The following is a 13,391-nucleotide window of genomic DNA, read 5'->3' as shown; positions in this document are numbered from 1 at the left end:
AATGCATCTCTGACTCCAGGTGTCATAGGGGTTTTATCAAGTCACATTAATTCACAATACGGTACCACAATACTGTGGTCTTATTCTTAAGCTAAATGTATGCTCCTCCAAGCTCTCGTACGGGATAGTTAAAAAAATGATGAGGCGCACGACAGCCACTCCATGGTGCTCGGAGAGAGCGGTTAAAATCGGAGAGCTGTTCCCTGTGTCCGATTCCGTGAAATCGGAGTAGCATATATTTCGCTTTAGTGTTACTATCGCTCCGTAATGCCCGAGGCCTTACTTGTCTCTCTCAGCGAACCAATACGGTAAAGAAGTACCACAATACCGGGGTCTTATTCTTAGAGTTACTAGCGCTCCGTAATGGCCGAGCCCTTACTTGTCTCTCTTGACAAACCAATACGGTAAAGAAGTACCACAATACCGGGGTCTTATTCTTAGAGTTACTAGCGCTCCGTAATGCCCGAGCCCTTACTTGTCTCCCTCACCGAACCAATACAGTTAAGATGTACCACAATACCGCGGTCTTATTCTTAGTGTTAGTAGCACTCCGTAATGCCCGATCCCTTACTTGTCTCTCTCGGCGAACCAATACGGTAAATAAGTACCACAACACCGGGGTCTTATTCTTAGTGTTACTAGCGCTCCGTAATGGCCGAGCCCTTACTTGTCTCTCTCGGCGAAGCGCTCCAGGTTCTTAAGCCTCTGCTTCTGGTGCATGTTGGCGTGCATCGGCAGCGGCGTGTGGTCCAGGATCATCAGCAGGGCGTTCAGCCGCTTGATGCAGTCGATGCTGTTGGCGAACACCATGCTGCGGCCGGGATACTGCGACAGGAAGTAGTAGAGATAAAAGTCCTTCTCCTCCTTATCGCAGTGGATCCTCGTCTCCGTCAGCGTCTCGACCGTCGCCTCCTTCCGGGTCAGGTCGATGACCTTGGGCCTGTCCTTGATGCCCACCTTCTGCATGAGGAGGTCCAGTTTGGAGTTGGGCACCACCTTGCGCCCCTTCTTCTGCTGCACCCGCATGGGCAGGCTGTGGACCATGGTGAGGGTGGCAGAGAACACGAACGTCTGCCTCTTGGGGTTGAACTGGGACGTGCGCAGCATTTCTAGAAGGTTCTCCAGCTCTGCGAAGTGGCCTTTCTCCACCATGCGATCCGCCTCGTCGATGACCAGAGTCCTACAGGTTAAAAGATATTTCAATTAAGACTTTTTTTTTATTGAGATATTAAAATATATTTGTCGAAAGTGTAATGCGCACAATGATAAGGTGATATTTAATAATAATTACAAGGCAACATGTCAGGCTGCCTAACCAGTGATCTCAGAATCAGAATCAGGTTTTATTGGCCAAGTAAGTTTGCACAAACAAGGAATTTGTCTTGGTAAAGTGGCTCTCCGTGTGCTTACACAGAATATACTCACAACACAAAACAATACAACAGTGCAACAGTCCAAGAAGTCTAAAAAGGTATATACAAGGAGGAATAGAACGTTAAGTCTTACCGGAGGTGGCGGAGGTTCTGGAGGTGGGGGTGCCCATCCCTGATCAGGTCCCACAGGCGGCCAGGGGTCGCTATGACTACCTCAGGTTTCCGACTCAGCACCCGGTTCTGTTTCTGTGGAGCCATCCCACCAACGATGAGTGCTGTCCTTATGCCTAAAGAATCACATTCACGTCACGTCACACCACTGAAATACTGTTCTGATGCCTAAAGAATCACTGAAATACTGTCCTTATGCAGAATCACATTCATGTCATCACTGAGGTACTGTCCTTATGCAGAATCACATTCACGTCATCACTGAGGTACTGTCCTAATGCCTAAAGAATCACATTCACGTCATCACTGAGGTACTGTCCTTATGCCTAAAGAATCACATTCACGTCATCACTGAGGTACTGTCCTTATGCCTAAAGAATCACATTCATGTCATCACTGAGGTACTGTCCTTATGCTTCAGAATCACATTCACATCACGTCACATCACTCTTAATATGAGCTAACTATTGATTAATTATGTGAGCTAACTATTGATTAATTATTATGATTAAATGAGCTGTTACTGTTATAAGGGTGTAGAGGGAAAACAAACAACAACAGAACATGATACAATCGAACAATGTGATATGAAAACAAACTATTTGAGAAATGAATGACAGGTGTGGAGGCGTTCCTATGTGAGGTGTGGAGGTGTTCCTATGTGAGGTGTGGAGGTGTTCCTATGCGAGGTGTGGAGGTGTTCCTATGTCAGGTGTGGAGGTGTTCCTATGTCAGGTGTGGAGGTGTTCCTATGTCAGGTGTGGAGGTGTTCCTGTGTGAGGTGTGGAGGTGTTCCTGTGTGAGGTGTGGAGGTGTTCCTATGCGAGGTGTGGAGGTGTTCCTATGCGAGGTGTGGAGGTGTTCCTGTGTGAGGTGTGGAGGTGTTCCTGTGTGAGGTGTGGAGGTGTTCCTGTGTGAGGTGTGGAGGTGTTCCTGTGTGAGGTGTGGAGGTGTTCCTGTGTGAGGTGTGGAGGTGTTCCTGTGTGAGGTGTGGAGGTGTTCCTATGTCAGGTGTGGAGGTGTTCCTGTGCGAGGTGTGGAGGTGTTCCTGTGTGAGGTGTGGAGGTGTTCCTGTGTGAGGTGTGGAGGTGTTCCTGTGTGAGGTGTGGAGGTGTTCCTGTGTGAGGTGTGGAGGTGTTCCTGTGAACTGAGCGACAGCGTCGATGTGGTGCTTGACCTGTCTGTGTCTGTCTGTGTCTGTCTGTCTGTCTGTGTCTGTCTGTCTGTCTGTCTGTGTCTGTCTGTCTGTCTGTGTCTGTCTGTCTCTGTCTGTCTGTCTGTGTCTGTCTGTCTGTCTGTGTCTGTCTGTCTGTCTGTGTCTGTCTGTCTGTGTCTGTCTGTCTGTGTCTGTCTGTCTGTGTCTGTCTGTCTGTGTCTGTCTGTCTGTGTCTGTCTGTCTGTCTGTGTATACCTGTGAACTGAGCGACAGCGTTGATGTGGTGCTTGACCTGCACGGGCAGCTCCCTGGTGTGTGTGTCTGTATGTGTATACCTGTGAACTGAGCGACAGCGTCGATGTGGTGCTTGACCTGCACAGCCAGCTCCCTGGTGTGTGTGTGTGTGTGTGTGTGTACCTGTGAACTGAGCGACAGCGTCGATGTGGTGCTTGACCTGCACGGCCAGCTCCCTGGTGGGGGTGAGAACCAGGGCCAGTAACGGCTGCTTGTCTCCGGCCTTCACGTCCCCCTCTTCAGACTCGCCCATGTCTGTCTTTGCCGTCTTTATTTGGAGACACCCGCGTTGGTCATTATCCCCGGCCTCTAAATCATCATCACCATCATCTAAATCATTATCTCCTTCATCTAAATCATTAGAATCCTGGTCATCTAAATCATTGGCAGAGTCATCACTGTGTACACCAGATTCCTCTTCCTCCAAGCCATCCTCCTCTTCATCATCATCATCTTCCAGTACCAACGAGTTTTCCTTCAAGTCGTCTCCTCCTCCTTCTTCTTCTTCTTCTGTTTTAGCGTCTGGTTCCGTCAGTGCCACAGATAGAGTCTCATCGGTCACCTGGACAGACGGAGTCTCACCACTGACCTTGATAATCAGAGTCCCATCAGAGGCATCAGTTTCCTCCATGCCGTCTCCTCCTCCTTTTTCTTCTTCTTCTTCTGTTTTAGCGTCTGCTTCCGTCAGTGCCACAGATGGAGTCTCGTCAGTGACCTGTACAGACGGAGTGTCATCGCTGACCTGGACAGATGGAGTCTCGTCGGTGACCTGTGCAGACGGAGTGTCATCGCTGACCTGGACAGACGGAGTCTCACCGGTGACCTGTACAGACGGAGTGTCATCGGTCACCTGGACAGACGGAATAGCACCGATGACCTTGATTAACAGAGTCCCATCAGTGGCCTCGACAGATTCACTTTGTTTGGTGCTGCTCTCCACTGTCTCTTCCGCAGTAGCGCCCTCTAGAGGAGAAGCGGTGCTCTCGTCCTGTGGCGTGGCATCTGATGATGCCCCTGCAGTCTCACCACTCTTCCACTCCGCAGAAACACGTTGCCACTCCAAGATATTATGGATCAAAGGAATGCCAAATGAAAGGGTCTTGCCACTGCCTAATGAGGAAAAGAAAAAAACAAATATGGAGTTACTTACAAGAATGCATACAGAATGGTGAGTCTGTAATTCACATCTCACCATGGTACCATTTTACAAAAATCATTTTACATTTAGCAGACGCTTTTATCCAAAGTGACTTACAAGGACGTATACACATTTTACATCTTCACTGATGGCACACTGCACATCAGGAGCAATTAGGGGTTCAGTGTCTTGCTCAAGGACGCTTTCACAGTGAGGAATCAAACAAGCAACCTTCTGATTACTAAACGACTTCTCTACCTCCTGTACCACTGTCGCCCCAGTACCACTGTCGCCCCAAATGTCACCCCCAAACGTCACCTGTCTCCGTGGCCTATAAGTGTGTATGTATATAAGCATCTGGATACATAAAGTATCTATCCATCTATCCATCCATCCATCTATACATCTATCTATCTTTCTTTCTATCCATCCATCCATCCATCTCACCTGTCTCGGCGGCCCCCACGATGTCCATGTGGTCCCTGATGGCGGGGGGCAGGGCGAGGGCCTGGATGGACGTGGGCGCGGAGAAGCCCAGCTTGCTCAGGGCCTGCAGCACCTGCTCCGGGACAAACAGGTCCTTCCACGCAGACACGTCGGCCGCCTGACCCAGAGCAGCGCTGGACCAGTTCTTCACCGCCTTCTTACTCTTTGCCAGAGGGGGCGCTGTGGCGCCTGCATCTTTGGGGGCCACTGGAGTTTGTTTTGTGACATCTGGCTTCTTCTTCTTCTTCTTTTTTTTCTTTTTCTTCTTCTTGTCTGTGTTTTTGGACTTGTCGTCTTCCGTCTCTGGATCCTGGACCTCCACCGTGGTCTCCTCACCGTCTCCCAACGCGGGATCTTCAGCCTCCTCAGGTTCTGTAGTCTCGCTTGAAGGCTTCTTCTTCTTCTTCTTCTTTTTCTTTTTCTTGTCTGTGTTTTTGGACTTGACAGGTGACTTGTCGTCTTCCGTCTCTTGACCCTGGCTCTGCCCCGCGGTCTCCTCGCCCTCCTTCACGGCGTGATCTGCAGCCTCCTCACCCTCCTTCGGGCCTGTGATCTCGCTCGTAGGTTTCTTCTTCTTCTTTTGCTTCTTTCTCTTCTTCTTGGGTGGTGTCTCGGTCAAGTCTGGATCCTCTCCTTCAAGCCCTATGAGCTCAACATCTTCCCCCATAGTGTCCACCTCCTCCTCCTCCTCCTCCACTTCTCCACCCTCTTGGCTCTTGTCCTCAGTGTCCAGTTCACTTGCCTTTCGTTTCTTCTTCCCCTTCTTCGTCTTCTTCTCCTTCTCGGCTGTGCCAGGGGTTTTGTCTGAATCGACCAGCATGTAGTCTGTCACCTCCTCGAAGCAGATCAGTCCTCCCATGCCCTCGTCGGCAAACAGACTCGGGTCCAGCGCCACGGGTTTCCACTTGCCTTTGATGCGGATTCCTCGCTTGGCCGCCAGTCTGCCCGTCGGCACGGGCTTCTTGAGCTTCATAGTGTCGCTAGGAGACCAAAGGAAACTAAATCGGATCAGAAGCAGAAGACCACCACTAAACCAACTACAGGAATGGAGGTGACTTAATGTCCATACGAAGTTGTATTTTTTATAGGCTACATAGGGGTACTGTATAATGCAATAGTTAATAGTTGACTTCTGTGTCCTGTCCTGTTGCTTTAGCTTCAATGTCAAATACTTTTATATTTATGTATATATATGCAGTGTGTAACTAATATACAAAACAGTTCAACCACCGCAAGCACCTTTCAGATACACATCTCACTACAGCAGCTGCCAGTCAATTTCAGCACGTAGCTTTCTCTTACTGTTCAGTCTCTTGTTGGTGATCATATTGCCGTTTAGAACTCCATTGAAATGGATGTCTGTGACACGAATACAACATTCCGTTTTCTTAAGTGCTTAGTTAGATATAAAATGATGATGTGGTACACTGTCAATATGGTTTAAGAATAGGTAATATTAATCAGCGTGACTGAACATGCTTCCTGAGTATAATCACATTGGCAGCAAGTCTCAACATTGTGTGTTTTGGCTGGTAGAGACAGAGGGAATTAAATTTGCTGCCACACATTTAGATATTGACAACATTATGTGTCAGAGCAAATGCGAATAGTGAGATAAGCCTCACTTACGACCGACACAGCAGACTTAGCTCTCTGGCTAACTCAGGCTTAGCTACCGTTAGCTTCTTGTTCAATTCTAAGCGCTAACGTTAATTTACTAAGTCTGACGTTTATTTCTGTAAGTATTTATCTATGAAATAACAGTATCTAGCACTGACCTTTATGCCACGCAATAATAAACCAGCTTTCAGGGTAATGTTATTATCGCTAGCCAACTTACTGTGAATTTGCTACCATGGGCTAAGAAGCAAAGTATGTAAAGTAAGATAGTGTTTGCATTTCAATCTTTCCGAGCCTCAATTCACGTTTAAAATACCTTCACTTAGGATAGTAAGTACCTCTTAAGTTTCCACACGGGGGTTCCAGTAGGTAAGCGTTGAGTTAGTCCAATCTTCCACGCAGGTTCGTCAGGAACAGAAACTCATGTGGGACACGAGGCCGCTGCCATCATGACTCCCTCACGTGGTTGGTAACCTGACCAATCGCATCATGGCTGAGCACCAAACATAGGATTGCGCACCCTAGTGGTGGAAGTTGAGAACTGCTGTTGGCAATTGCATCCGTCTGTATGAGTGTTGGGATCCAGCTCATAGTGAAGTAAATAGCAGCAGACCTGTTGTCCTCTTCGTGTTGATGCAACTGAAATGCTGACCTCCGGGTATATAAGCTAAATACCTATATACTTGCAAGCTATTGAATTCCTATCTCTGTGGAGTTACCAATACAAGAAAAGTACAAGGGCTTTCTGCGTATATGTTTCCGGCCTATAGCTTGATAAAGTATACAATATATATAATAAACATAATATAATCGTAATATAGTCATTATAGTCAACTTATTATTCAGACACCAAATGATTACCACAGCTTCTAAACCCCGATCCCTGAATATACACCTATTGGTTGAGGTCCTGAGGGTTTAATTCCGCCGCTAGATGAAGGTGATATTTCTGTCTTTAACAAGGCGACACAATTCAGGCGCCATCTCAAACCTGCACGTATCAGAGGGCTATGCTGTTGTGGCTGCACTTCAACTGTGAAAACCTTTTTCTGAGAGTAAACCAAAAAACTAAAACCGTCCCCCTGTTGCTTACCATAGTTCCCCACCCATGCAATAGGGCCCATGAGTGAAACCTTAAAACTAACACTGATTGTGACCCAACACTTAGGGTTGTACAGGCTGACCATGGAGGCAGACACAGGCGGACTTAAAGGCTGACTTAAAGTATGCCCATGGAGGCAGATTTTAAAGAGATGCCATTTAAGAAGCATTGAAAGAGACGTGGCAAAAATACTCTTTAATTTTCTTGCACTCTAAAAATAATGTGCTGCTAAGTGTCCAAATTGTGTGTATTTAACCAACCGTTTCAGTACAAACTTAAAATATATTTACATTTTTTTTTTTGATTTTACAGAACAATCTGATTGCTTAACCTCCCCCCAAAACTAACAAACAGGCAAGCAAACAAACAAAAAACAATTACAGAGAATGTACATCATTTTCAGTCCTTATGGGTAAAACAAATTCAGAGAATGTACATCATTTTCAGTCCTTCTGAATGAAACCAATTCAGAGAATGTACATAATTTTCAGTCCTTATGCGTGAGGCGCTCCACCGACATCCCTCAGGCAATCCCGGTGTTCTTCAGGTGATCCCGGTGTTCTTCAGGCGATTCCGGTGTTCTTCAGGCGATCCCGGTGTTCTTCAGGCGATCCCGGTGTTCTTCAGGCGATCCCGGTGTTCTTCAGGCGATCCCGGTGTTCTTCATGGTTCGCCAGCGGTCCTTGATGTTGGTGGACGTGCGTCCCTCGAACGGGAACGCACTGCGGATCTTCTCCCACTTACCCGCGCCGAATCGCTGCACCCCCTCTTTCACCCAGCGGGTCTCCTCCTCGGTCCACCTCTGCAAAAATTCAATTCAATTCAATTCAATTCAATTCAATTTTATTTATATAGCGCCATAACAATACAATTTTCTCAAGTCGCTTTACAGAACCCAGAGCCTGAACAATACAGGGACATGCCAAGTGACTGCATGCTTCACTGCTTTTGGACTTAAAGTAACACTATTTAACAAATTTGACACTTTTTGGGGTATGGTTATATAGGCAACTAGAGTTTTGGTACCATCATAAAATTCATTTTGATAGCATTTGGTCATGTGAAGGACAGAAAAACACATGTTTCTTTCCCACTAGCCATCCAGGATGTGCCCTATGTAGTTATGTGTTCCGGGAACAACCAGGGAAGTTATCAGTCACAAGTTTAAGTTGTTTTTTTTAATTCAGAACAGAACTTTTTGGGTCTTTTGGGTACGGATCTGTGATTTGAGACGTTTATTGAACAACGTAACACATTTTAAGTTCCAACTTCTCTGTAAATAATATTTACATTAATTTATTCATTTTGAACAGCCTAATATATATACACGTAACCACACACACACCACTTACCCTTTTCTTGCTGTTGACGATGCTCTTGGACTGCTCTGAGGAGACACAAATCAGAAGAAAAGAATTATGTAGCCGTGGAAGAAGACATGAAACTGCAAACAAATGACTTAGAGATATGAGAATGTCTTATGGTTTTGGCAAGTAACTGTATAAAAAAGCAGGATCATGTGACCACTGAAATACATACCATAACAAAATCTCACACTTTTTTATTTCATTCAGGTTGTTCAAATTATGTCATAACTTGGACTGCATTTATTCATTTAGCAGATTTGATCCAAAACAATGTAAACAACATATAAAACAACGCCTTTTTAATTTTTTTTTATTTTATGTTTTTCGAATGTTTAGTAAGTCGCTTTGGACAAAAGCGTCTGCTAATCTGTAACTATGACGATAAAAGTACAGTACAGTACACATTTGGCATATTGAACCCAAGACCTGAGGCGCTGTTGTCACCTTACTCTATAAACTGAGCCAAAGGAATCGTCATAGTTACCACTCTTCCTGGTGCTGCTGAAGATCATCTCCTCATCGCTCCACTCCTCCTTGGTCGCCGTGGCGCTCATCATCTTCCTGAAAAGGGAACGGGAAGGCGCGGCAGTGCCGTTAAGGGAACGGGATGGTGTGGCAGTGGCGTTAACAAAAGAGTTGTTGCTGCTGCTCCCTGCCTGCGAGACGCATGATTGATACCGGGAAGAGGGGGTTGGCGTTTTGCACCGTGACCCTGCCTGTGTTCGGTACGGTACCACGTCACTGTCATCACTCTCACTGTCTCCGTCTCTGGCTCTGTCCTCACTCTCTCTCTCTCTTTCTCCGTCTCTGCCTCTGTCTCTGGCTCTGTCTCTGTCTGCCCCTTTCAAAAGCCTGCACAGCAAATATGGTCAGTGGGTTAGCACATGCATCAAGGTTGCAGCCAGCCAGCCAGCAAGGTAGCAAGGTAGCAAGGTAGGAAGGTAGAGGCATCGAAAGGGTTTCTGCATTTCCTTCAAAATGCATCCATAATTTCCAAGCCCTGTATACTATGAGATGTGCAAGGGTACTGTTGATGTTGTCATTCCATGCGTTTCCTGCTTCCCATCTTAGTTCATCAGCTAAGTCTAGGAGAACCAGGGTATCATGGGATATTTGTCATCACACACTTGAGATTGGGAGTTCAATTCGCCATGGAGACGAGTATGCATTTTGAAAGAATGTTGTTGGCTGGCTGTGTCTTGGTTCAGCTTGTAGCTCCACAGATAGTGGATCAACTGAAGAATCTCATTTTGAAATGTGCATCATTGACACTGGACGATTACTTGTCTATAAACAACCGTGAATGTGAAATAAAATGGTGGCAAACTAATGTGATGATCCTGTGAGGTGATCCTTTACCAACGGAACAACAGGCTGGACTGAGACATGGCCAGCCATTTAGACAGCATGCTCACAAGGAAGGGTTGCTACATTAAGACAATTAGTACCACTATGGAGTGATGACCGGATACGTGCAAAATTAAATATATTGAAAGAAAACACACAACTTTCTATCGCTCTCTCTGTCTCTCGCTAGTACCTCTATTATTCACAGACACAGACAAAGACACACACAAGAGGACAAGAGACAAAAAGACAGCCTGCTAGACTTCTGCTAGCACAGCCAAACAACACACATAACACACAGCCACAACATAACACACAGCCACAACATAACACACAGCCACAACATAACACACAGCCACAACATAACACACAGCCACAACATAACACACAGCCACAACACAACACACAGCCACAACATAACACACAGAAGCCACAACATAACACACAGAAGCCACAACATAACAAACAGCCACAACATAACACACAGCCACAACATAACACACACAGCCACAACATAACACACACAGCCACAACATCCAACACACAGCCACAACATAACACACAGCCACAACATAACACACAGCCACAACATAACACACAGCCACAACATAACACACAGCCACAACATAACACAGAAGCCACAACACAACACACAGCCACAACATAACACACAGCCACAACACAACACAGAAGCCACAACACAACACACAGCCACAACATAACACACAGCCACAACATAACACACAGCCACAACATAACACACAGCCACAACATAACACACACAGCCACAACATAACACACAGCCACCTCATGACTTACCTCATGGTCAGCCCCTTCCGGCGTTTCCTCACAGGTGGCGAGCTGGGTCCAGACGAGTCCAGAGGCTCTTCCTCTGAGGAGTCAAGCAGAGCCCTGCTGGGTTTAGGGCGCCTCACGGTGGTTGGGAGGGGGTCTTTCCGACGGCGCCCAGGGGTATTAGAACCATCCCTGCCCGGGGTGGTGGCAGAACCCAGGTCCCTTGAACAACGCGGGGTGGCACCGGAGGAGCCCCTGCTGGGGGTGGCAGAGGCCAACTCCGACGAACGCCTGGCGGCACTGGGGCTGCCCGTGACGGGAGAGTCAGGGAGTGGGTCCCTCGAACGACTGGCAGTGCCAGGGCTGCCCGTGACGGGAGAGTCAGGGAGTGGGTCCCTCGAACGACTGGCAGTGCCAGGGCTGCCCGTGACGGGAGAGTCAGGAAGTGGGTCCTCCAGTCGCCGTGGTGCCCATCGCTGGTCAGTATGCGGGGTCGACACCAGCAGCGGCGGTGACCTGATGGTGCCAGAAGATAAGCGCTTGTTTGGTGTGGCAGTGAACGCCAGCGGTGGCGTCCCGACAGTCATCTTCTCAGCCTCCTCCGTAACCGACGGCAACACTAGGGGCTCCTCATCCAACAGGGAGTCCTCTGTAGAGTCCAACTCCAGCGAACGCCTTGCGGCCCTGGTGCTGCGCCTGATGGGGGAGTCAGAGAGTCGGTTCCTCGAACGCCTGGCAGAACGCCTAAAGGGCGAGTCAGAACGCCTGGCAGTGCCAGGGCTTGCCCAGATGGGCAAGTCAGGGAGTGGGTCCCCCGAGCGTCGGGGGACAGTGCCGGGGATGCCCATGTAGTCAGGGAGCGGGTCCCTAAGTCGCCGTAGGGCCAACGCCTGCGGAGGTGTCCCGACCGTCTTCTCACCCTCCTCAGCGTCCGTGTCCGACGGCAAGATGGGGTCATCCAACAGGGAGTCCTCTGCAGCGGACGTGGAATCAGCCGCCGCGGACCTCTTGAGGTCAGAGTTCATCTGGAGGTCAGAGGAGGAGCTCTGCGACGAACAGGTCCAGGTCTGGCTGTCGGGCATCATCACGAGCTGGGCAACCGTCACCCTGCAGTAGCGGGCACCCATCTGATTGGACGATGGGACACTGGCACCCATCTGATTGGACGATGGGACACTGGCACCCATCTGATTGGACAACGGGACACTGGCACCCATCTGATTGGACGATGGGACACTGGCACCCATCTGATTGGACGATGGGACACTGGCACCCATCTGATTGGACGATGGGTCACTGGCACCCATCTGATTGGACAGTGGGAGACTGCCTGGCCTATTCACCTTGGCAGACTCGGCGGGGTCCTGAGATTCGGACTCAGCAGGAGTGTGTGTGTGCGGAGGGGGGGAGTCTGGGGGATCGTGGCGTGGCGTCAGGAGGGAGTTCCTGTGTCGGGCGGAGCGAGTTCGGCGGGGAGCCAGGATGCTGGGTGAGTCTGTCTGAGAGAAGAGATGGTCCGTGTGGCCGGGGGAGAGGGGGGGTGGGGGGGGCGAGACAGCGGGCACCACAGCGGGCACCACGGCATCCTCTTCACTCGTGTCTTTCTCCTCGTCCAAGACCAACTCCTCCGACGACTCCTCCTCCTCTCCTGTTCCCAGCTCCTCCTCCTCCTCCTCCTCCTCCTCCTCTCCTTTTCCCATCTCCTCCTCCTCCACCTCCTCCTCTCCTTTTCCCATCTCCTCCTTGTCTCTGTCTGGCTCAGACTCCTGCTGCTCCTCCATCGTCTCTCCTGAGGAGAGGAGGCGCGGCGATACAGTGGGCACCGGTGCATCCCCGTCACCCGCGGCGTCTTCTTTCCCTCTGTCCCACTCCGATGCCCCATGGCGCTGCTCCACCGTCGTCTTTTCAGTAGCGGGGGAGGAGAGAGGAGGTGGGATTGGTCTAATCTCCTCACCCGTGTCTTTCTCTCTGTCCAGTTCCGACTCCGACTCCTCCACCTCCATGGCCCCCTCCACCTCCTCCTCCTCCTCCTCCACAGACATAGCCACCACCTCCTCCCTTTGAGAAACCTCCAGCGGAGTTTCAGACAGGTAGAGGTGCAGGCTTACATCCACTGACTCCTCCTCAGCCTGCGTCTCCTCCTCTCCATCGTCCTCCTCTAGCGCCTCCTTCTCCGTCTCCTCCCTCCCACCCTGAGTCTTCTCCTGCATGTTCTCATTGTGATTAGTCTCCTTCTGAGTCACCTCCTTACACAGCATCTCCTCCTCCTCCACCTCCTCCACCTCCTCCTCCTCCACCTCCTCCCCATCCTGCACCTCCCCCCCACCCAGAGTCTTCTCCTGCATGTTCTCATTATGATTAGTCTCCTTCTGAGTCTGAGTCACCTCCTTACACAGCATCTCCTCCTCCTCCTCCTTCTCCTCCACCTCCTCCCCATCCTGCACCTCCCCCCCACCCAGAGTCTTATCCTGCATGTTCTCATTATGACAAGTCTCCTTCTGAGTCTGAGTCACCTCCTTACACGGCATCTCCTCCTCCTCAA

General features: G+C 49.2%; 1 protein-coding gene across 1 annotated transcript in view; it reads right to left on the bottom strand.

The window, feature by feature from the left end:
• The window catches only part of ddx24 (DEAD (Asp-Glu-Ala-Asp) box helicase 24), a 10,205-nt gene extending 3,521 nt beyond the window's left edge, over positions 1-6,684 (bottom strand). Inside the window, exons 1-5 of the mRNA XM_080851424.1 lie at positions 6,577-6,684; positions 4,580-5,598; positions 3,118-4,104; positions 1,507-1,660; positions 668-1,180 (exon numbers count right to left, since the gene is read on the bottom strand). Of these exons, the coding sequence (XP_080707550.1) occupies positions 668-1,180; positions 1,507-1,660; positions 3,118-4,104; positions 4,580-5,591 (2,666 nt within the window). The 5' untranslated portion in view covers positions 5,592-5,598; positions 6,577-6,684. The remainder of the gene's footprint in view (positions 1-667; positions 1,181-1,506; positions 1,661-3,117; positions 4,105-4,579; positions 5,599-6,576) is intronic.
• Positions 6,685-13,391: the final 6,707 nt, after the last annotated feature.

Source organism: Sprattus sprattus (assembly GCF_963457725.1).
Source record: "Sprattus sprattus genome assembly, chromosome: 14".
NCBI lineage: Eukaryota > Metazoa > Chordata > Actinopteri > Clupeiformes > Clupeidae > Sprattus > Sprattus sprattus.
This window is presented reverse-complemented; position numbering and strand designations above follow the sequence as displayed.